The sequence below is a fragment of the Gracilinanus agilis genome, chromosome 5 (assembly GCF_016433145.1).
Source record: "Gracilinanus agilis isolate LMUSP501 chromosome 5, AgileGrace, whole genome shotgun sequence".
Lineage (NCBI taxonomy): Eukaryota > Metazoa > Chordata > Mammalia > Didelphimorphia > Didelphidae > Gracilinanus > Gracilinanus agilis.
The window spans coordinates 156,847,530-156,871,776 of record NC_058134.1 but is presented as its reverse complement, the minus strand read 5'-3'; the positions used below and the strand labels follow the sequence as shown (position 1 = coordinate 156,871,776).

Here is a 24,247-nt window from a genome sequence, read left to right as displayed (position 1 = left end):
TAGCTAATGAGATTGTAATTTCATCTCAGTAGCATGGTGTCTGATAGAGAAGTTGATGTGATTACTTAGCTCATTGTCATCTGTTTTATTTGGATCTCCCTCTGCTGTCACTCTAACTCCCTCTGAGTACAGTCTAACACTCTCACAGCAGTCGCTGAAACACTAAATAGTTACCTGGATTTGCAGATGAATCCAGAAGAAGAATCAGAAAAGCGAGTGTAATGTATATTATTTTATATGGAGAGGCCAATAGATATTTTCTCTTTATTTATTTGCCTACTCAACTTTGAACTACCTGAAAATGATGTCTGAACACATCTAAATATAAATCTATCACCCACAAACACAATGAGCTTTTCTACATTTTTTACATTGGAGGGGATATTTTTTTGCTACTGAGTCTCAGAGATATTTAACAGTTTGTCCCTAAGTCACCCAACTAAAAACGTTGTATTTGAAGTAAAATTTGAACCCAAATCTTCCTTACTTCAAGCTCAGCATTCTACCCAATATATCTCGTTGTTTTCCAAATATTTAATGGAAATGAAATCCATTTGGGCAAGATTAGTTATTGAAAATCTGAACCGAGTGGATGTGTTCTCAGTGTGAAATATGCCAATTCTTTCTCTTGTCCCAATGCACAAAAGTAATTACAGTTGAAACCTTAACAAATCATGAAAACGATTAAAGCTACCAAGTATTTTTTAAAGAAATGGCTCCTGGGATCTTTGAGGGCCCAGATGTTCTTTTGTCTCTGTCTATAGAACTATGGCATCCCAGAGTTAAGAGTTACTGGTCACTGGGTAAAACTAACAACAAAACCATTGAAGTAGACTTCTGGAAAGTATTCATTTGGAACAGGGCTGATTCCAGCATCCTTAACTAAATTTTAAAATGGAAATGGGGTTTGCCACTCCTGCCCAAATGCCAACGGCTCAGACCTTGTTCCCATTATGGGTCATCTGACCTGAACTAAAATGTGCTACTCCAAATCATTTTTTAAACTGTCAGTGCTCTTAATTTATCTTTTTTTTTTTAAATAGATATCATAAAAGACTTTTGCCATTTATCCTGACTGAATGTAAATGATACTCATGTCAGCGAGAGTTTCTAATTTCAGGGAAGAGAGAATGGAAAAAGGCTGACACTCCCTGTTTTAGAAATCTGACTAGGAAACCAAAATAACCAAAGCCAAGAGACAAAAAAATCCCCAAGATTGCCTTAACAGAAAATGATCGTCATTCTCTCCCTCAGTCTTGTTTTCAAATGCTGATGTGACTATATTTTTCTCTGGCTTTGATTCTGCAGAGCTGAACAGCCCAGCATCTGCTCCCAGTTCTGAGAAACAGAGCCCTATGGCCCAGCAGCACAGCCCCACAGCTCAGCAGAGTCCACTGGCCCAGCCGAGTCCTGTGGCACCCAACAGCCCAGTCACTCAGCCGCCTCCTCCCCAGCCCCTCCAGCTACAAGGACACGAGAACAGGTAAGCATCTCGGAGTTTCCTCCCTTCCAGGTGGCAGCGGAAAAGAAAGATGAGACAAATTTTGCTAAAGTAGGGATTTACAAGTTACAAGATTTGGGTCGTTTCCGGTCTCTTCCACTAAGAGCTATATTTATCTCAAATGGATTTTTGAACTTCTTGCTCTTATTATTTGTAAAAGCACGGCTCACTCAGCCTTGGATTCTCAGGGTTGCAGGCTCCTCATTTGTTAGAATGAAAATAGCAATGTCTGCACCTGCTTCATAGAAATCTTGTGATGGAGAAACTTATTTTAAAACAATCTCGGTTGCTTATGAGACGTGAGACACTATGTCTACCTTTCACAGGAGCACATCTGCCATTGGAAAGCAGCCTGGTCTAAGGCAACCTCTTTTCAACTTTTACAGCCCTTGGACACACTGATGACATCTATGGACTCCAGAATAACCTTTTTAAATACATAAAAATTATCTGTATGATAACAAAGGAAACCAGTGATATGGAAATAAAGTAAATTAATTTTTTTAAGTTGATGGAACCTAGCTTATAAACCCTTGACCAAGGGCAATGTCCCCTAAGCAGAATGTTCCGGAACCTCCACTCTATTTTTTCACTTTGTACTTAGTTGTTTAGTCTTTTCAGTCATATCTGACTCCTCATGACCCCATTTGGAGTTTTCTTGGCAAAGATATTGGAATGGTTTGCCATTTCCTTCTCTAACTTGTTTTATAAATGAGAAAACAGAAGCAAACAGGGATAAATGACTTGCCCACCATCACACAACTAGTAAGTGTCAGACTAGATCTGAAATCAGAAAGATAAGCCTTCCTGACTTCAGACCTGGATCTCTATTCACTGCACCACCCAGCTTCCTCCACTTTGCTTCTGGATAACCCTAAATTAAAAGGCAACAAAGATGATCAATGATATGCCTGAATTTATCACTCCTGAGAACAACCCAGCCATGATTTGCAGACATACAAAATATATCCAGCTGAATTTCTTTGTCTATAAATGAGAGGCTGGAGCCCTTGAACCTTCCATCAAATCCTCTGAACTTTGTAGCTACTTATGCCATAGTCCAGAAGCACTGGTTAATCCTTAATTAGGATATATGCAATCAATCAAATAGTCAAAGCAATAGCTGGCACAAAATAAGTGCTCAATAATCTTTAATACATTAATTAAGCATCCTACCATACTAAATAAGCAAGCATTTATGAAGCTAGGCATTTTGCTGGGTGATAGGGATTCAAAGACAAAGATGAAGCAGACCTTGCCCTCAAGGAGCTTGCATTCTATCAAAAGAAAGAGCATAGACACAAGAATTATATGTGAGTGTGTGTGTGTGTGTGTATGTGTGTGTGTATATATATATATATGGAGCACAAGACAGTATCCAAGGAAAAGAGAAAGTAGCTTCTGAAATCAGGAAGGGCTTCATATGAAATCAGGAAGAGTGTTCCTTCACATCTAGGAGAAACGGCAAGAAAGTCAATCAAAGCATTTCTTTCTTTTCAAAAAAAGGAAGTTCTTCCTTGAGTGTGAAAGAGGTAAAAGAGGTCCTTCTCAGTAGTCTAGAAACAGAAATCTGGATGGGGGAAGCATTGGACTAATGAGAATGACAGTGATCTTATGCAGTAGATTGAGGGGTTTAAATTAGACAGTCAGCCTTGTTTGATCCTAGAAAAGGTTGCCAGGGCAACGTGGAAACACATCTCTCTTTGAGTTCCTTGAAAAAAAAAAAGGATAGACACTGTAATGACAGTCCCTCATCCTATGCACAAAGTGTGTAAATAATGGTAATGTGGTTTATGCTACCCATTGCTTAGAAAGAATACTTTGGGGGAAAGGTGTGTGTGCCACCTTGAGCTCTAAGGAAAGAGTGATAGATCAAACTGTGGGCTTTAGAACATTATTCTATATCCTCCATATAATTAGAAGAAGTGCTAGGATTTGAGAATAATGTAGATTTTTAAAAGCTTTTAAATGGGTTTTTTCCCTTTCACTAAAGGCAAGAAATGGCAGGCTCTGGGAACATATAAAACCTTCAATGATATTTTCCATAATTATAATATTTTCCAAACACCTGCCTTCCATCACTGCCTCCCATATTGAGGAAGTTAGAGTGAGAACGTCTTTTCATGATGAGAATTCACTTGCACGGTTGCAAAGCAAATATTGTTCCTCTACCCCAGGTGTTTTTTCCAGGTGTTTTATTCTACTCTCATTCCTCCAACTGACTTCACAGAAAGCAAATGTCTGTCAGCCTTAGCTATTTTTATGATCTGTTGGGAGGAAGAGGAGAGTTAAAAGCCTGGATAGGGAAGTTCCTGAAGCCTGTAGAACAAATAACAGATAAGAGTTGAATAAAAGTGTTAAGTACTGTGTTGGCTGCTGTGAATACAAAGAAATTTTTTATGAAAAATTTGCCTACCCTCCAGGAGTTTACATTCTAATCGGAGTGCAGAGGGCAATTTATAAGGAAATGTGTACAGTCCATTCTCCATTCAACAACTGAGGGGAATTTCTTAAAGCAAAGGTCTGATGGAGTCACCTCCTCCCTCCCTCTCAGTAAATCCAGCAGCTTCTTTTGCTTCCAAGAGCAACTACCAAAAGTCTCTTCAGACCTACCCTCAACCAGTCTTCTTCCACCTTTCCTCATCACATGGACTCTTGTCTAATGACACTGGCACCTTGGCTGTCCCAAGACGCTTCATTTCTCTTTCTGGGCATTTTCTCAGGCTGTCCCCCATGCCTGGAACATTCTGATTTCTCTACCCCAATCACTGACATCCCTTGCATCCTTTAGATCCCCAATAAAATCCTACTTTCCACAGGAAGCCTTCCCCAACCCCTCTTTTCCAGAGCTTTTCTTCTTTTAATTAGCTCCTATTCATCCTGTATATAGTTTGTTTTTGTATATATTTGTTTGCATGTTTTTTCTCTCATCAGATTGTGCTCTCCTTGAGAGCAGAATTGTTTTTGCCTCTTTATGTGTCACCAGCCCTTAGCACAGTGCTTGGCTCATAGTAGGTTCTTTTTCTTTTAACCCTTAGACTCAATACTAAGTATTGGTTCCAAGAGAGAAAGGTGGTAAGGGCTAGACATTGGGGACCAAGTTCCTTGCCCAGGAAATGTCTAAGGTCATATTTGAACCCAACACCTCTCATCTCTAGGTCTGGCACTCTATCTATTGAGCCACCTGGCTGCCCCTCAAAATAAATTCTTTTATAAATGTTCATTGAATAATTAAAATACCAGTTACATCAAGATGCATATAGAGTAGATGGAAGGTCAGTCATCTTAAAAGGGGAAACTGAGTAGTGGGGATAATGGGGGGAAAGGTAGAGTGGGAATCCAGAAAGGCAAAAAGAAGATCCAGAGGTCTGTATTTTTTTTTCCCTTTTTAAGAAATATTTATTTATTTTAAAATATTTTTTACATGGTTACATGATTCATGTTCTCTCCCTCCCCTCTTCCCTGCTCCTACTCCTAGAGCTGACAAGCAATTATCACTTGATAGCTATTTCCATATTATTAATTTTTGTAATAAAATAATCTTTAAAAACTAAAACCCTAAATCATATACCCATATAAACAAGTGATAAGTCATGTTTTTCCTCTGCATTTCTATTCCCACAGTTCTTTCTCTCGATGTGGATAGCATTCTTTCTCATGAGTCCCTCAGGATTGTCCTAGATCATTGCCTTGCTATTAGTTGCAAAGTTGATTACATTTGAACATGTCACAGTGTTTCAGTTTTTGTGTACAATGTTCTCCTGGTTCTGCTTATTTCATTCCACATCAGTTCATGGAGGTCTTCTCAGTTTTTATAGAAGTCAAGCAGTTCATCATTCCTTATAGCATAATAGTATTTCATCATCATCATCATCATATACCACAATTTTTCAGCCATTCCCCAATCAAGGGACAACCCCTCATTTTCTATGTTTTTGCCTCACAAAGAGCACAGCCATGAATATTTTTGTATAACCCTTTTTTATTATCTCTTTGGGGTACAAATCTAGTAGTGGTATAGCTGAATCAAATGTCAGGCATTCTTTTAAAGCCATTTGCACCTAATTCCAAATTGCCTTTCAGAATGGTTGGATCAATTCCCAACTCCACCAGCAATGCATTAGTGTCCCAATTTTGCCACACCCCCTTCAACATTTATTATTTTCCTTTACTGTCATATTGGTCAATCTGCTAGGTATGAAGTGGTACCTCAGAGTTGTCAACCTCCATTCAGGAAGATGGTTGGTTGTGGTTAATATCCTGATACAAACTCCTAATAATTTATTCTTTTTTTGTTGTTTTTAAAATAAAACATTTCCTATATAATAAGATTTTATCTTTATTGATATATGCATGTATACACATTTTTGTATACAACAGCTTAACAATTTAACACTTTGTAGCTTAAAACAACACTAAAACCTTTAGAACATTTGTAAACACATATGTATATTTATCTTTCATGAGATATATATTTATATATATCACCACATATGTGATGATGATGATATATATATCTCCTGAAATATATATAAATATATCATATATGTGTGATGATATATATATGCATATATATATAAATATATATCTCCTGAAAGATAAACACATTGATGGATGAATAGTTGGATGGAAGGATGAGTGGATAGATGAATAGGCAGATGGATAGGTGAATTTCACCTCTTCTTGGCCCTGATTTATTGACTTGAAGCATTGCTGGGGTTTTAATTGAGAATCAGCCTTATTATTACTGGTAACTGGCATCCTAAATCTTTGCCGATATCCAGATGACTCTTCAATTCAGAACAACTTTTATCCATATGAAAAGGTGGCCCTTCCCTTACTGTTGGCTCCTCACCAGCAGCTTCAGTGGCATTTTTTCAAGCATCCAAGAAAAAAAAAAACTTCTGCCTTTTTTTTCTGGGTCATTCTGAAGGATTTTCTAAATCAGGTTAGATTCTGTTTCAACAAGCATGCATTGTGACTTTCAATCAATGCATGTGCACATGGTCTGCTGCCCTTTCGGCAAATTAAACCAAGTGTACCCTTAGAATGGAATTCAACAAAATGGTATTACTCAACCACTTGCAAGGGCATTATCTGGTTTGTGGGTTGGCATCCTCCCAGGTATTTCCCTTCTTCCCACACCATCCAGTTAGTATATATATTCAAAAAATGAAAAATAATCTTGATGTTGTGAAAAAACAAACTTTATCTAGGGAAATAAATCTGCTGGGAAAAATAAATCAAACCATTATATAATGTACTTTAAAGCCAAATAGAATTCATTTCAAAACCTAATTTTCCAACTTTTTGTATTAACTATGACACTCTCCCTCTCCATTAGCATAGGCAATTGGTAGCTTACTTTGTTTCTGTTGGTTGTACCTAAAAGACATATGTGGTGTAGTAGATAGGGCACTGAACTTGGAGTAAGGAAGACCTGGGTTCAAATGCTGCCTCAAACACTAGCTATGTGACTCTGGGCAGATCAAAACTTTTTTGTGCCTCACTTTCATCTTCTGAAAAACAGACAAGGCTTCAGACTCAGCAGCCTTTAAGGTCACTTCCAGCTCTGAATCTATGATCCTAGGATAAACTATTAAAAGAGACTGGAGGTTGAATTTCTAAATAAACAGTACATTCTCTGGGGTTTTGTGTGAAATAGGTTGCCTTTCCTCCCTAAACTTCAGTTTCCTTGCCTGTAAGATGAGACACTTCAACTAGTCAGTCTCTGAATCCCTTCCAGCTCTAACTTAATGATCTTCTTATCCCAAAGTTTAAGACTCTTTCACAAAGATATATGTAGTTATAAGCACATGCATGTTGTACTGTGGGCATAAAATTTTTTAAAATGTCTTTTAAGCACCTAAAGCAGAAAGGAGCTTGCAAAACTTCCCTGTGACATTATCTCCCCATATCATCCATTTGCAAGATAGAAGATTTAACAGTTAATACAGTCTATTATGGAATGAGAAGGATCAGTCAATTAATCAACAAGCATTTGATTAAGTCCCTACTGTTGAACTTGGGTTGAACTTCTAGTTCTCATATTTACTAGCTTTGAAATTATAAGCAAGTGATTTAGCCTCAGTTTCTTCCTTGTCTGGAATGCATGCCCTCCTCACCTATACCTCCCGACTCTCAGACCTTTACTAGCCATGTAATCTTTTACAGGATATTTTAACAACTTTCTGCCTTGTTTTCCTCATCTATAAAATGGGTAAAAGAGCACCTATTTCCAAGGGGTTTTGCAAGGCTAAAATTCTAGATAGTATTTTTATTTATGTTTTTAAACCTTCATCTTTTGTCCTGGAATCAGCACTAAGCATTGGTTCTAAGTGGGGTTAGCCAGCTGGGGTTTAGTGATAAGGAAGTGTATCTGAGGTCATATTTGAACCCAGGACCTCCCTTCTCTAGACCTGGCTCTCTATCCATTGAGACACCCAGCTGCCTCAAAATTCAAGATAGTATTTTTAAAGTGTTTTGCAAGCCTTATAGCACCACGTGAAAGTCATCCATTAAGTCATTCTTAGTTCAAGCTATTATCATTGAATCTCCCACCTACTTCAAGTCAAAGCTCTCATACAGAAAGCCATCCCTGGCTAGGAAAAAAAACCACATTTTCCCTCTTCAATTTATTTTGTATTGTCTAAATATTTTGCATTTACTTATCTTTGTACCTTTTGTGTCCCCCACCAGTGCTAGTCAGGAAGACCCAAGTCCAGATCTTGCTTCAGCCACTTACTAGTTGTGTAACCCAGGGCCAGTCATTTAACCTGACTTAGCCTGGGTTTCCTCACCTATAAAACAGGGCTAAAAATAAAGCCTACCTCACAGGGTTGTTGTGAGGACATCATGAGGCAAGCTACTACATAAAGCTCTCTGCCAACCTTAATGTGCTATATAAATTCTAGCTCTTACTATTATTTAATAAGCCCCTTAAAGCCAGAGCCCACTGAATTCCTGTCTTTGCTTTGCATGTAGCACCTTTTTTTAAAAATATTTATTGATCTAAATGGGAACTATTAAATGTCAACCCTTTTTGCCATACCTCTGGACTCAGTTGGACCAAGAGAATAATGGCAATTTCACAAAAATAAAATACGAACAATGGAATTACCATTTTACCCAGTAACTTAAAACCATAACATCTAAACTGTCAAGAAGACTCTTTCTGGAGAGAAATGTGACACCCACCAACAAATGACAGCCAGTTTAATTCCAAGTGTTGAATTCAGGCATTTGCATAACTAAGCATCTTACTCAAAGAGTATTTAAATAATTCTCTTCTCATTGTGCAGGCTCCCAGTAGGTGCCTGGACAGCTTGCTGGGACTCAAAGCAGAGTTTAAATTATGCAACTCACAAAAGGCATTTCTTGCCTCTGTTAGGGTTAAATACCAAAATGGGATCTGTTGAGAAGAGCTAATTTTAAATAATTGTGCATTACAAATACCTTTCCGAGGGACTCAAACAGAGCCATCCACATCTGTTGAGGGCAATTTCAGTGTATATTCCCACCAAATATTGGTTTTATAGTAAATTAGCATAGATCAGTCTCAGTGAGTTAATAAAATTGAGAAGGCACCCTCTAGCCTAAAAGGAGAAAATCCTGACATGTTTTCCTTTTTGCAACAAATCTCAATTTTTTCCTTAGAACTTAATATTTTCTTCCTCCTTGGCTCTGTATCAATATTAGAAATTTAGCTTTTGTTGAGATTATTAAATTCTCATTATACACAATTTTATCCTTTTTCTTCCTTTCTCGGTGGCATCAGATGACAGCTCTCTGTACTTAAATCTCTGGGTGACTTATTGTGGATGGTTGCCATGGCAATAAGCAGTGAGCTAGAGAGAGAAGCACACTATATATTCATGGTCACAATATGAGAAAAAGCTCCTCTTTTTTGTGGTCCTACAATGGTTGGTACCAGGTAGTTCTACTTTGGGGGAAATGAGAAGCTCCCAGTATATGACATCCTTGCTTCACAAACCAAAGCAGCAGAAAACTTTTGAGTCCTTTGTATGCTTGCTTGGATTTGGGTTTTTTCTTTGCTTTTGCATGGTTTGAGATGGTGCCTAAAATACAGATATATAATATACCCACAGAATGAAAGACACCCAAATTCTAAAGGAGGCAAAATCAGTGAATTTTACCCTTACTCCTTCTTTTTATTATATACTTATTTTTTTAAGCCCTTACCTTTTGTCTTAGTATCCATTTTAAGACAAGAAGAACAGCAAGGGCTGGGCAATGGGAGTTAAGTGATTTATCCAGGATCTCACAGCTCAGAAGTATCTGAAGCCAGATTTTAACTCAGGACCTCCTGTCTAAAGACCTGGCTCTCTGTCTGCTGAGCCCCATAGCTGCCCTCTATATACTCTTAATAATATTTTTTTGGAAATGTACTCTGATTAATTGTTCGAAAAACACAATTCATGGAATAGTTGTAAAAAATGGAAAACATGTTGGAGAACATAAACACTTTGAGAGCAGGGATCATTACTTTTCCCCCCAAAGCACCTAGCATCTTGCCTTACAATTAGTACTCAAGAAATGGTTTGGTTTTCTTCATTGAATCAATATTCTTCATTGAATGATATTAAGGAAGAACTGAGAATATGGAAGGAGGAAAGAACAGGGAAGGGACCAGTGATTTCATTGGGACAGAGTACTCCTGGATGTGGAAATCCCCTCTCCCAATTCAAGCTGGCTTCTAGTCTGCAAATTAGAGTCTTAGAGTTGTCTGGAATAGTGATGTTAAATGCAAGTAGATATGCATAAGAATACCAAGTAATCCCAAAAGGCCACATAATGTCTTGGTCTTAAAACATCATGTTCCGTATGTTTTATGTGATTTTTATTTATTTTGTCAAATATTTCCCAATTATTTTTCCCCACTACATTTTAATCTGGCTCAGCCTCTAGTCTAAAGATTAAGTGACTTACCCATGGTCTCAGCCACGATGCAGCAGAAGTAGCATTTGAACCTGAATTTTTCTGGTTCCAAGGCTTTCTCTTTACCTGTTATTCTACGTTATGTTGTGTTGTGCTTCAGAGAATAGAAGGTAAATAGAAAAGACACACTCATCGTTCCAAATGACAATACAGGATGGCTTCACTATAATAATATATTAATGGAATTATTGCAGAACAGTACCATGTGGGACAATATGAAGTGAGATGACGCCTACAGCAAGATAACCTTGAACTTCAGTTCATGAACTTCAGTTTCCTCCTATGAAGCTGACCTTCTTCATGCCTTAGCTACAGTACTAAGAGGATTTTCCTATGCCTCCACTTAGCCTTTTTTTAGATGTATAATAAAACATAAAATTACATTTAATTTAAGATATATGTAGATTCCCTAGGAAATGTCAGATAAAATATACAGTGATTTCTAAGGTTTTGTTTTTTTAAAACCAATAAGCATTTAGTCATTGTGATAGCTTTGGCATTCTTATACATTTTAATAAAAATTATAATGTCATTATGAGGGCAGCTAAAGTTGCCCAATGGTCAGAGTGCTGTGCCTGAAGTCAGGAAGACTCATCTTCCTGAGTTCAAATCCAGACACTTATTAACTGTGTGACCCTAGGCAAGTCACTTAACCTTTTCTGCCTCAGTTCTTCATCTGTAAAATGAGCTAGAGAAGGAAATGGCCAACCATTCCAATATCTTTGCCAAGAAATCCCCAAATGGAGTCACAAAGAGTTGAGTACTACTAAACAAACAACAAAGGGTCATTATGAATGGAGAGTAAACCATTATCTTTGTTCAGATAGTGCTGTCATTTGGACTTTGAAAACTGAAAGTCTTAGATGAAAATGTATATGGCGTCCGCTAACTACAAAATATGCTGCTTATTTTAATTTTTTTGGAACTGAGAACTTCCAGATGAGAAAACTCTCTCTTCCAGTGCAAGCTGGCACCTGCACTGTGTCTTAAGAGTTTTAGTGAATTGCCCAGAGCACTATTTTATTGATTCTGTAATCTTGAAAGGGCTAGAAAAGCCTTACACTCTTTTATGATTATGTTCAAATTCCATGCCATTCTCTCCCCTAAGATGCAACTAATCAAGACTCTGATGTATTTAGTTATAGGTCAGAAGTAAAAGCGAGGCAAGATGTGAAACCAGACATCCGACAGCCTCCATTCACAGACTACAGGCAGCCTGCCACGGACTACAGACAGCCCCCACTGGACTACAGGCATCCCCCAGGAGTGGACTATCAGCAGCCTCCATCCTTGGACTATAGGCAGCCGCCTCTGTTAGACTATAGGCAACATTCTCCAGATACAAGGCAATATCCTCTATCAGATTACAGGCAGCCCCAGGTAATGTGCATGCAGTAATCACTTGATAAATACATAATTGAACTGGATTTAAATGAATAAAGAAAAGCAAGTCATTATTTCTATTACTCTGGGCCTCAGTTTATCCATCTATAAAATAAGAGGATTAGACTAAAAGAGCTCTAAGCAACCTGCAAAATCTGAAGTTTTATGATTTCATTATTAAAAATAAATTAGAGACAATGTGCTCAAGGGGCAGAATGAAACATACTTTCTTAGACATAGTATGAGAAATTGTTTTGCTTAACTATGTGTATTTGTTATAAGATATTTGGAGTTTCCTGTGATATTTCTTTTGTTCCAGCGAAGCTAGGGTTGTAGAAATGAGAAACAGACAAGCAATGGGTTCTCTGTCCCCCCCTTCAAAAAAAAAGAGAGTCATGGAAGCACTTAAAAATGCAAAAAAAAAGGTAACAGAAAGAGAAGCAGGACAACTTTGAAAGTAGCCTGCCAAAGTTATATATTTAAAAATAAAATAAAGCAAGATTTAAGGGAAATTCATAGTTTTTTGTACAATATTAGCTCTGGTCTATCCTGTATTCAAAGATTTTCATTTTATTTAATGTTTAAGTTTAGAATTTTTAAAAAATTAAATGTTAGAAGCCATTTTCCTTAGATTTTCTAAAGCTCAGAATATAGAAAAAGGAAAATTATGACATTATCAGAATTAGAAACAGAAGGCTTATCCATTGCTCTAGTTGAGAAGATTATTTTTTGTTGTTCTCAATTTATATCCATTTTCTGTAGCCTTTTTAAATTAGCAAAATAATTTAAGAAAACACTAATAATTATGGTTTTCTATCAGCAAGGACAGTATTCTAGGGGCACACCCTATGTCCTATTGGCCTTTACTATGTGATAGTACAAGGGTTGAAACAGGGGAGAAATGGGTTAAACTAATCCCTGCTAGTGCACCAGCTAATTCTTAGCTACCATAATACCTTAACCCAGTTAAAATGCATTTAACTGAACCCTCAGGGCAGATGTTGTAAATTTTTGGCAAAGCAAGAATATAGGAATTCAAGACATAGCCATTTTCTATGTATATAAAACAATGCAATTTTTATAAATATTTATACTTTGGAGATGTGAAGATGGGATGGGAGTAGAGGAGAAAAGGACCTTCAAAGGCTTCTTCACTAGGAGCTAACTTAAGCATGTCTTTATTTAGATCAGATTACATTTTTGTCTTCTCTGTGGAACATTATCTTTATCCTAAAAATAGAATTTCTGAAGAAAAAAATCAATAAAAAGCAGCTTTATAAAAGGAACTTGGCTGTTACATGGAAGATCAATTATATTTTGTGCTTCTGTTTGATATTCTGTAATCCATAGAAACAGAAAGCTCAAGCAAAGCTCCATTAATTCTCTTTTTACTAATCAGTAACCCCTATAATTTTTAAATGTGAGCATATACCCTGACACATTTACAGTGATATTTGACAGCTGCTGAATCCATGAACTCAAGTCAGAAGATCATATCAGTAGAAACTACATGTAATAATAACATGTTTACTAGTAAACTGACTTATACTAGAATGAAGGCAGCTAACCTATAGCTCTTTAAAGGACCCAAACAAATATATTTGAATGACCCCGCTCTTTGAAGTTTTGATTTGCATTTTTTCCCAATGGCCAACTTAGATGGCATCTCTTTGAACCTATTTGCTATCTAGTGTCAAATAACTGTACTAGCAAAAGAAAGTCACTATCTCAGAGAAATCTCTGAGAGCCAAAGATCACCTATTCCATTTTCTGTCCCACCAGGATTTTGATTATTTTACGGTAGACATGGAGAAGGGAGCCAAAGGGTTTGGATTCAGTATCCGTGGAGGAAGAGAATACAAAATGGATCTGTATGTGTTGAGGTTGGCGGAAGATGGGCCAGCAATAAGGAATGGAAGAATGAGAGTAAGTAAGAACTCTTTTTCAGAGAATTACTAAGTGGGTATTCTAATGCCAAGACTCATTGCTCAACCATATTCGAATAAAGCTGGAGTGCCTTAACAAGTAAGAAGTTCCAGTACTCAGGAGATTTTACTTTGAACTTTCTTTGTCATCACTGGGTTATCCTTACTTATACCATTAGTGGAGTCAGATAAGTCAGTTCCATTAAAAACTTTATTATAATTTTACTTTGGCATAAAATTTTTATCCTACTTTTATTTTCTTTGCCTTACTAATTTAAAAAAAATGCATTGTATCAATCAACACAACTTGTGAGGTATTCTTAAATTTCAGATCTAGATTCAGGGAAATTCTATATAGGAATTACATTTTATTGAATAGCAAACCCTCTCATTTCTTTTCATATACCTTCCTCAGTTTTGTTTGTTTGTCTTAAAAAGAGCAAATTAATCTAAAAGGACAAAAGAAAAACATTTCAGAAACAACTTGAAGTGGAAAAGAGGCACATAATTGCTTTTTCGTGGTTGGGTAATTCAGTTGTCATTTAAGATTGTCTCATTTGACTTTTTTTTTTTAGCTGACATTAATCAAAAGGTTCTTCACTTATTTGGAAATAATATCACATATTTCATAGAACTTCAAGTACTATGATATGTTTTTCTTAAAACAACCCTCTGAGATAATGCACGTATTATTCCCATTCTGGTTTTGATTTGTTATTGGTCAGTCATGTTTGACCCTTCATGACTCTATATGGATGGTGTTTTCTTGGCAAAGACACTGGAGTGCTCTACCATTTCCTTCTCCAGCTCATTTTACAGATAAGAAACTGAGACAAACAGGGCTAAGTGCCTTTCCTTGGGTCACACGGCTATCAAGCGTCTGAGAACAAATATGAACTCAGCAAGAAGGAAAGTCTTCCTGACTTCAGAGCCAAAACTCTATCCACTAAGCCACCTAGCTGACCCATTCCCATTTTTCCTGTGAAGTAACAGAAGCAGAGAGATAAAGCACACTGTCCAAGGTTGCAGAGGTCACATGTCAGAACTAAGTTTTAAATGCAGATTTTCTGCCTCCAAGAAAAATATACTTTCTTCTATATCACACTGCCATTCTCCATTGGTGACAAATTGATGATGGAATTTCTTTAATATAGGCAAACTATCTTTGGGCTTCAGTTGTCTCATGTCAAATGAAGGAAATAGATCACTTGGACAGTCTATATTTCTGTGCTTTACACAGCCCTTCAAGTCTTCTGTTTACAAGGGGTACCTCTAAATACTAGAAAATTATTTTAAGCATATGTACATACATATATATGCACTTAAGTTGGGGAACCTCAGGGCATATCACAAAATACCTGAACTTGGCCAAGAGTAATCTGAAATGACCTTTTCTTGATGAAGCCATTCTGGTTCTGTGAATGAATATCTAGAAAGGAAAGCAGTGGCACATTTTTTAGGGGTTGATAAACTACTCTTTACAACAGAACAATATGAACTAGAATCTTGCCACGAAACAGTCAAGTTCACTGACTTGAAGTTTACAGAATCAACCATGCCTCATTTTAAATTTTTTTAACTTTTTCTCTCTGCAATGGTATGGCAGCTCTCCTTTTTGCATGATCTATCTAAAAATTCTTAGCAATGGCTCCACAGTGACACCTGTTCATTGTTTTAGTTCTCCGGTTGTGGTTCATCTGGACCTGGTGACTAGCTCCTTTAGGAAGACTCACATATATTAGGTTTTGACTCTCTAGTAACATCATTAAACATTTTTGCTCTAAAATCTCTAGTCTAAAGCTCATTCTCCAAGGAAGAAAGAACAAAAACCAAATAAGATTGGAACAATTCTTCATACTTTTCTTGCTGTCATCCATTATCATAATCCCATAAATGCTGAGGTGATTCTCATCTTTAATTTTTCTCTTTTACCTAAAACATATACATATACATAATATGCATATATGCTCATATATAAACAAATATTTACACATATGTGTAGCATGTATACATATACTTCTATAAGTACTAGATATATATACATCTAGTATTTATTGGGACACTTATGTGTAAATTTGTTAAAATAAAATAAAGATAAAAATAAAAAATAAAAATAATAATATCTATCAAAAAATCCTTACCTTCAATCTTAGAATCAATACTCTGTATTGGTTTCAAGGCAGAAGAACGTTAAGTACTATAGAGAGAGAAAAAGCAGTGTGACATAGTGGATAGACTAGTTCTTGAAGCCAAGAATACTGGAACTCCAATCTAACCTTTGACACATACTGTCTATGTGGCCCTGAAAACGTTATTTAACCTCTTAGTATCTGTAGGAGCTCTATAAGTTGCAAAACAGGTAACAACCTACATTAATATAAAACCTCCTCACCTGGGAGGTCCCATGTCAATAAGAGAACAAACCCATTGACTGTCCTTCTGTATATATGAATGTCCACATATACACACACACACGCTCCCCTTTCTTAATCTGTAAAGTGATGAAGGTAGACCAAATGATGATCCCTAAGACGCCAGAAGAGTTATCTTATATTCTTGATTCTATTACGTACTTCTAACTATAAGGCAAAATCAGTCTTGATTTTCTCTTTGCTTTCTGCAGCTAGAGAGTGGATTGTGCCCAATATATGGCACCATGAAAAACTGTATATAGCTCTATGCCCCCAAGAGGTCCAGTCTTGCCCTGACCAACATAGTTTTTCCAGTTTTTCACATATGAGCTGACAGCCCTCTCAGTTCTTTTATTTGCTACTATCAGAAGCACCATACTGCTGATTCTTATAGCAATGTTTCCCACTCAGAAAAAAAGGCAATTCTACTCATTTTGCAAATAGTTGCAAAAAATACATGAGAGTAGTGTGGACCTACAGAAAGAGAACAGACTATCAAGTCAAAGGATCTGGGTTCAAATCCTGTCTCTGATACCTATATGCCTTTGAACAATCATTTCCTATTCCTGGGGCTCATCTCTAAAATGGAAAAACTAAACCAGATGATGTCCGAAGTCCCTTCTATGTTGTAGTTGTTGTAGTTATTGTCCAGTGGTGTAGTCATCCCTTCTCTTTGTGACCCCAAGAATTATCTCTCCAGTTCATGTTTGTGGTTGCCATGGCACTATCCATCCATCTCATCCTCAGCAGTCTCCTTCCCCCTTTGCCTTCGATCTTTCCCAACATCAGAGTCTTTTCAATATGTCCTGGCTTCTCATTGTGTGGTCAAAGTATTTTAGCTTCAGCTTCAGTATTGGCCTTTTGATGAAGAGTCTGAATAAATTTCTTTAAGTATTCACTGAGTTGATCTCCTTGTTGTCCAAGGGACTCTCAGAAGTCTTCTCCAGCACACAGTTCAGGAGTGTGAGTCTTGTGGGGCTCAGTTTTCCTTATGGTCCAACTCTCCCACCATGCGTTGCTAATGGACAAACCATAGCTTTGGCTCTATGAACTGGTAAAGGGCATGGCAAGATTTCTACTTTCTGTGGTAAAGGGATATTTGGATACAGACCCCCAGCAGGCCTTCTACTGTACTTTTCTTGAAGAATTGTATTTTGGATGGTTCTGCAGTGTTTGCCAGTATTAGTATAAATAGGCATCATTTTCTTTCTTACAAGAATTTTCATGTCCAAGAAGAAATTACTATGGGACATATGAATATACTATGGGTCAATTGACTACAATATACCTCTGACATTTAATTTTCAGAAAAAAACTATCCACACAATATAATTATGGGAAAGGGAAGGGTCTCAGATATTTCATGGATCAATTTTTTTCATAAGATAATTTAGAGTTCTGAGTTGATGTTGTTGTTAAGGGACTTTTAATTCATTAATTCAAATCAGTAATCCTTTGTTAAATATCTGCTTTCTTGGGCACTGTGTTAGGCACAAAGGACACAAAAGAAACAAAGGAATCCTACTGGGAAAAGCAACATATGACACACACCAAAATATAAATACAAAAACAAAAGTAGTTATGAGTAATGGGCAGCTAGGTGGCTCAATGGATACAGTGCTAGACCTGGAGTTTGGAAGACAAGTTCAAATTAGGCCTCAAGACATTTACTAGCTGTAGGACCCACTTAACCCTATTTGCCTCAGTTTCTTCATCTATAAAATGAGCTGAAGAAAGAAGTGCCAAACCACTCCATTATCCTTGCCAAGAAAACCCCACATGGGAGCACAAGGATCTGGGCACAACTAAAAAAACTGGATAGCAACAAGATATAATTTCTGGGGCAGACTGAAAGAGGCTTCCTGTAGAAGGAGACATCTAAACTGATCTTTGGAAGAAGTTAGCGATTCTTTGGGGAGGATCTCAGGAAGTGAGGCAGCAGCAATAGGCTGTGCACAGGTCCAGAGTTGGGTCATGGGATGTCATGTGAAGGAAACAGCAACTAGGCCAGTATGGCTGAAATGTTCGGTGTATTAACATATTTCACCACTCAACTATGTTTTCCAACCAATTGGTCTTTTTTTTTTTCCACTGAAGAAAGTTGAATGCAAATATCTGCCCTTAAATATGACTACCAAAGCTAGCTAAATGTTATACATGTTTCAGATAAAGGCGAAATGGGAAGCAGTAAGGAGGATAGAATATATTTATTATTAATCAAGGTCCCTTTGAATTGTCATTTGTTTCTTTGAACTAAGCTCTTCTGACTTTATTAGAGGGAACAAATAACTCTATTCCAAAATCTCCAAGAACAATTAAATTACAACTCATACTAGTAAGCCCCTTTAAAGTGTACCAAGCACTCTCCTAACTACAAACCTATGATGCCAATAATACACTTATTTGTATTTCTATTTCATCATTCGGGAAACTAAATTCCAGAGAGGTTAAGTAATTTCCCCAGTCATAAAGCTGGGAAGTATCAAAGCAAGGATTCCAAGTCAGGTCTTCTGATCACAAGTCTAGGACTCTTTCTTAGTACCTGAAACATGATGGGTGCTTAATAAATGTTTATGGAACTGAATTGAATTTTTTCATTACTTTTTTCCTTTTTTATTTATATTTTGAATATTTTCTCATAGTTACATGTTTCATGTTCTTTCCCTCTCCCCCAAACTCCCCTAACCCCCCATAGCCAATGTACAATTCCACTGGGTTTTACATGTATCATTGACCAAGACCTAATTCCATATTATTGATAGTTGGACTAGAGTTATTGTTTAGTGTCTACATCCCCAATAATATCCCCATCAGCCCATGTGTTCAAGCTGTGGTTTTCTTCTGTGTTTCCTCTCCTGTAGTTCTTCCTCTAAATGTGGATAGTGTTCTTTTCCATAAATCCCTCAGAATTGTCCTGGGTCATTGCATTGCTGCTAGTACAGAAGTCCATTACATTCGATTTTACCACAGTATATCAGTCTCTGTGTACAGTGTTCTTCTGGCTCTGCTCCTTTCGCTCTACATCAATTCCTGAAGGTCATTCCATCATTACTTTTTTTTAATAAGCTTTTTAGTTGTTGGGTTTTTCTAGATTACATTTTGGTGCAATTTCAAATAATTATTTTCTAACATTTTATGATTTATGTTCTCCCTTCCCAGAACTGAATTCTTCTATACCACATCCTAGGGACCCATTATGAATCAACATTATCTACATATCGATTAATTAATTATTACATAATTAATAATCCATTCAAAAACTATTAGGTGACTGTATTTCATAATAGATTTATAAGCAGATTCCTAATTAATAAATTGCTAATTTTTTATCCCAGCTATAGATAGTAAACCCTGTTTGGCCTGTAGACAGCTTATATATGAAATACATGTAGATAGATTCACTTGTCATCATGAATATGTACTTGGTTTGGAATGAGTCATTACCATAGCCATAACCACAGGAGAGAAAGTAAGAAAAGGAGGTTACTCTGAGAGTCAGGGCTCAGAGGAAAGGCATGAGAACTGCTTATTCATGAATTAACCTTCATACCAAAATTAGAAGAGACACCACCACTCGCTGACCTCACAAAGCTGTTATCCTCCCTGCAGTGGCTCTGAACGGATGCTTCCCTCGTCTCTCCCACTGACCTACACTGCTGCTCTCTGTTGGGCCATTTCGTTCTCTCTGGCTTTGCCTTGGAAGCCTAACTTGCTTTATGTGTTCCTGACTTCCCTCCTTACTGGCTATGTCTGCTCCTTCTTGCAACCTAACATCCAGCTCAATAACCTCATCCTGACTCCCTATTAACTCTTTTGTAGCATCCCTGACTCTGGGTCATTACAGGAATGAACTCTATCATGGCGGTTCAGCAGAAAGGGCAAACTCAATTCCCATCACTTAGAGACTACAATTGTTAGACAAGTCTCCTGTTGGTACTATGGGCACCTAAGAATAATGATGGTAGACTTCATCCCCCGGGGACTCACTCCTGGGTCCTTTGCTTGACTCTGAAAGAATATCCATTCAAGTAGTGAGAATTATTGAATTTCTGTAATACTGTTTTAGGGACGATACTTAATGTGCCTCAACCCAGTTTGAGAAATTTACAGGCAGAGGACCAGAAAATAGCATCACTTCCCTTCTGTCACTGGGGAATGGGGAGGGGGGGTGGAAGATCATTCCTTTTGAGTCTCAAAATCTAGATATAATAGATAGAAAAAAAATTATTCATTGGTAGGTCAGTGTAATAAATCTAAAAGAAACAAAGCACTAAGACCCCTGCATCACAGAAACAAAAGGAGGGAACAATAAAAACCAATCATTAAATTCAAGAGATATAATTTGAAGACCAGAAAAAGCCAGGTTTGTTTTGTTGTTGTTGTTGTTGTTTTAATCCTGTATTGACTATAAAAGGAAGCAAAAGACACTTTCCATTGGGTAAGGGAGTAGAAAAAGGGAGGCGGAATTAGAAGAGCTACTTCAAAAAACTCCAAAAAAGTGAAAGAGAATTTGCACTGAATAAATTCACTTGGGATAAGTGGCATGAACCAGTTAGCAGAACCTGATGTCAACTTAATTTAACAAGATATTCAATAGTATAATGGTTAAGGTACTGGGTTGATAGAAAGCTTTAAGTTCAAATTCTACTTTAGGCACTTTTTTCGGGAAGCAGTCAAATGAAGAGCATGGGTACACACAGAGATAGCTTTTAATTTGTATTGCTATTCCCAAAAGGAGGAGAACAGCTTTTAGAAGGAATAGTCACAATGTGCAACTTAGCATACAGTGGAGGGGAGAGAGGAGAAGGTACAATTGTCGGTAGAAGGCTAAGAGCCTCTCGGGGCTCAAAGATTATTACAGAGTTTTAGGCAGAGTCAGTATGATACAAATGGTTCACTTCCCTCTTCACTCCAAGTTCAATAAAGTGAGAGCATTTTCTAAATTGTCTTATAAGGAATAAAAAATCATGGTCAAGAAACACCCCTAATTGTGCCAAACCAATAAGATGTTTTAAAGAGGAGGAGTTATGATACTCAGTCTCTGAGATTATTAGCTTTAACATCTCCTGAAGGGCTGGGCATACCAGTCAAACTTTTTCACCAGTTGACTCTTATTAGCTTTATGTTCTTTTTGTTCAGTCATTTTCCAACTGTGTCTGATTTTTCATGACCCCATTTGGGATTTTCTTGGCAAAGACACTGAAATGATTTCCTTCTCCAACTCATTTTACAAATTGAGGAAACTGAGGCAAACAGGTTTAAGTGACTTATCCAGAATCACACAGTTAGTAAATATCTGAGGCTGGATTTTAACTCTGGTCTTCCTGACTCCAGACCCAACACCATCTACTACCCTAAAACCCTGGTCAAATCACCAAAACTTTGTGGACCTCATCTGAGAAATAAAGGTGTTGGACTTAATCGCCTCTTCCAGCTCTAAATATCTGATGCTATAATCTTATAAGAAATGAAATGTAGCACTCTCTGATCACTCCCCCTCACCTGAAATAAATTCTGTTTTTTTTAAATCATAAAAAGGAAGAACTAAAAATCTAAATAGAACCTTTGAGGCAAAAGATATATGGATAAATGAAAATTCATAATCATAATTCCAATTGAAAAGATTTGTAATTTCAGTAGGTTGAGAAAACTGTTACAGTTGGACAACAGAGAGGATTTAAAACATGTTTATTAGAGAACATTAATGCATTTATTCCCATGGAAATGAAGATAATCTAATGGCAAAATTTGCCCCCATCATAACCTCTGGCATCATTACCTCTCCTAGTGGTTAGCCATTTCAAGGATGGACCTGTTATCACTTTAGAAGTATAAAATCATATAATCTCAGAGTTGGAAGCAAATTTAAAAGTCTTCTAGTCCAATAAATGTATGAACAGGATCCCCTTTCTAACATCTAAGCCTCTATTTAAAGACCTCGACCTATAGGAAGGAATCTCACTAGCTCCAGTTATGGACCACTTACTTGAATTGTTAGGAATTTTTTGTGTTTGTTTTTAGAGCAAATTGAAATCTGCCTCTGATTCTCTAATTTCTACTCATTTATTCTTCCTCTGGGGACTTCCCTCTGGGAACAAACAAAATAAGTTTATTATCCTTTCCATGCAAAATCCCTTCAAATGCTTAAAGACAGCTATCATATTCCCCTTTCTAAATCTTCTCATCTTCCGGCTAAACATCTCTAGTTATTCCAACTTTTCCTCATGTGGCACAGTATCAGGTCTTCTCATTGTATTCTGGACTTAAAATTTCCTTTTGTCAAACGTCCTACCCATATCTGAAAGCAATTATTTCAAATGTAGTTAGACCAGAGGAATTAAAAGAGGGATTATAACTCCCTTTCTCTTAAATGCTACGTTCCTGTTAATGCAGTTCAAGGTAATTTTTTTTAATATATCCTATTACAGTGTTTGTCACCATGCTATCACACCTCACTAAGCTCCTCGTGTCTTTTTCATGTGAACAGTTGCTAGCCGCCTCTTACCCATTCTGTAGTTAGGCAATGCATCTTTGTAATCATAAATAGTAGGACTTCATATTTATTTATTCCCTATTAGATTTTGTCTTATTAGATAGATGCAGTCCTTTTGACTTTTTTCTATCTCATTATTTATCCAATCTCCTCCACACTCTTATGAATTCCCTTACCCAATCCTTCCCAATTCTTTCCCACCTAGATCCTCTCTTTCTCTTCCTATTTCTGCTCTCCTGGGTGCAGCTGGAATCTTTACTGATTTTGTACAATATAAGTTTATGCTTCATAATTTTAACTAGATCTTCACTGTTGCCTGGACCATCCTTTGATCCTGTACTCAATTGTCTATCATATTCTTTGTCTCACCTATTTTAAACCTCCTTCTCTTTCCTCAAAGCCCCATCACCAACCCAGAAATCTCATCTACTCCTACACCTTCAGCAGTCATCTCTACATGAATAGGTCCCAAATCTTTTTCTCTGGCTCTGAACTTTCTTTCATGTTACAGACTCATACTTTTGTTCTGCCTCTCGAATATCTCCATTTTAATCTCCCAAAAGCTCCTCACAGTGAAATCTAAAACTAAACTCATCATCTTCCCTCTGAAACCTGGCTCTCACTTCCTTATCTTCATTGGAGGCACCTCTCTCCTGATCACCCTTGATAGTAACCTTCAAGTCATCCTTACTTTTTCTCAACCTACAAGTCCAATAAGTTTTCAGGTCTTATTCTATTACTCCCATATCTCCCAAATCAGATTCCAATTTTTATCATTCCCACCATCACTACCTTCATTCATTCTCTCATTACTTCTTACTTAAACTAGTGCAGCTGGTGTCACTTTTTCCAGTCTAGTTTTCCCTTTCATCTAATATAATTTTGTCAGCTATCTCTATTGGACAATTCTGATCATGTAACTGAACTCAAAGACCTTCTTGACCTCCCACCTCCCATTGTTGAAAGTTCAATGCCCTTATCCTGATATTTAAAGTTCAACACAGTCTAGCTAGATCATATGCTATGGTCTAGCAGCAAAAATATTCTATTCAGTGAGTCCCACTATAATATCTAGAATTCTTTTCCTCTATCTCTGCCCTAGGAAATTTTATCAAGGTTCAATTCAGATGTTACCTCAATGCAATCTTCCCTGATTTCCCTGACCCATGGACTCCAGGGATCAATCTCTTCCTCACTGGAACTCAGAATACTTTATTTGTACCCTTTTTGTATGTATTCCATTGTCTTTTGCATTTCATTTATATATTTTCTCACCCTTTAAGAATAAGAACCTTTTTCCTTATTTTTTTTCTCTCTCCCAAGACCTGGAGCATGATAAATACTTAATATATATTTTTAAACAAATAAAGGACTTGTATAGTCATTAATGCTTGTAAATATAGCAAAAAGTGATGACTGCTTACCAGAAGAAATTGCAGTCATAGAATCATAATTTTTAAGAGCTGAAAGAGACCTTACAGGTCATCTAGTCTAATGCACTTACTTTATTCTGAAGGGAAATAAAACTCAAAAGGTTTAAAAAATTCATATTTTTTTGATGGTCACATCATGTTGT

At 36.9% G+C, this 24,247-nt stretch overlaps 1 protein-coding gene across 2 annotated transcripts in view; it reads left to right on the top strand.

Moving 5' to 3' along the window:
• The window catches only part of MAGI2 (membrane associated guanylate kinase, WW and PDZ domain containing 2), a 1,708,818-nt gene that overhangs the window by 1,536,790 nt on the left and 147,781 nt on the right, over positions 1 to 24,247 (top strand). For both annotated transcript variants that reach the window (XM_044678723.1, XM_044678722.1), the window contains 3 exons: positions 1,309 to 1,483; positions 11,599 to 11,839; positions 13,625 to 13,768. In XM_044678723.1, the coding sequence (XP_044534658.1) occupies positions 1,309 to 1,483; positions 11,599 to 11,839; positions 13,625 to 13,768 (560 nt within the window). The remainder of the gene's footprint in view (positions 1 to 1,308; positions 1,484 to 11,598; positions 11,840 to 13,624; positions 13,769 to 24,247) is intronic.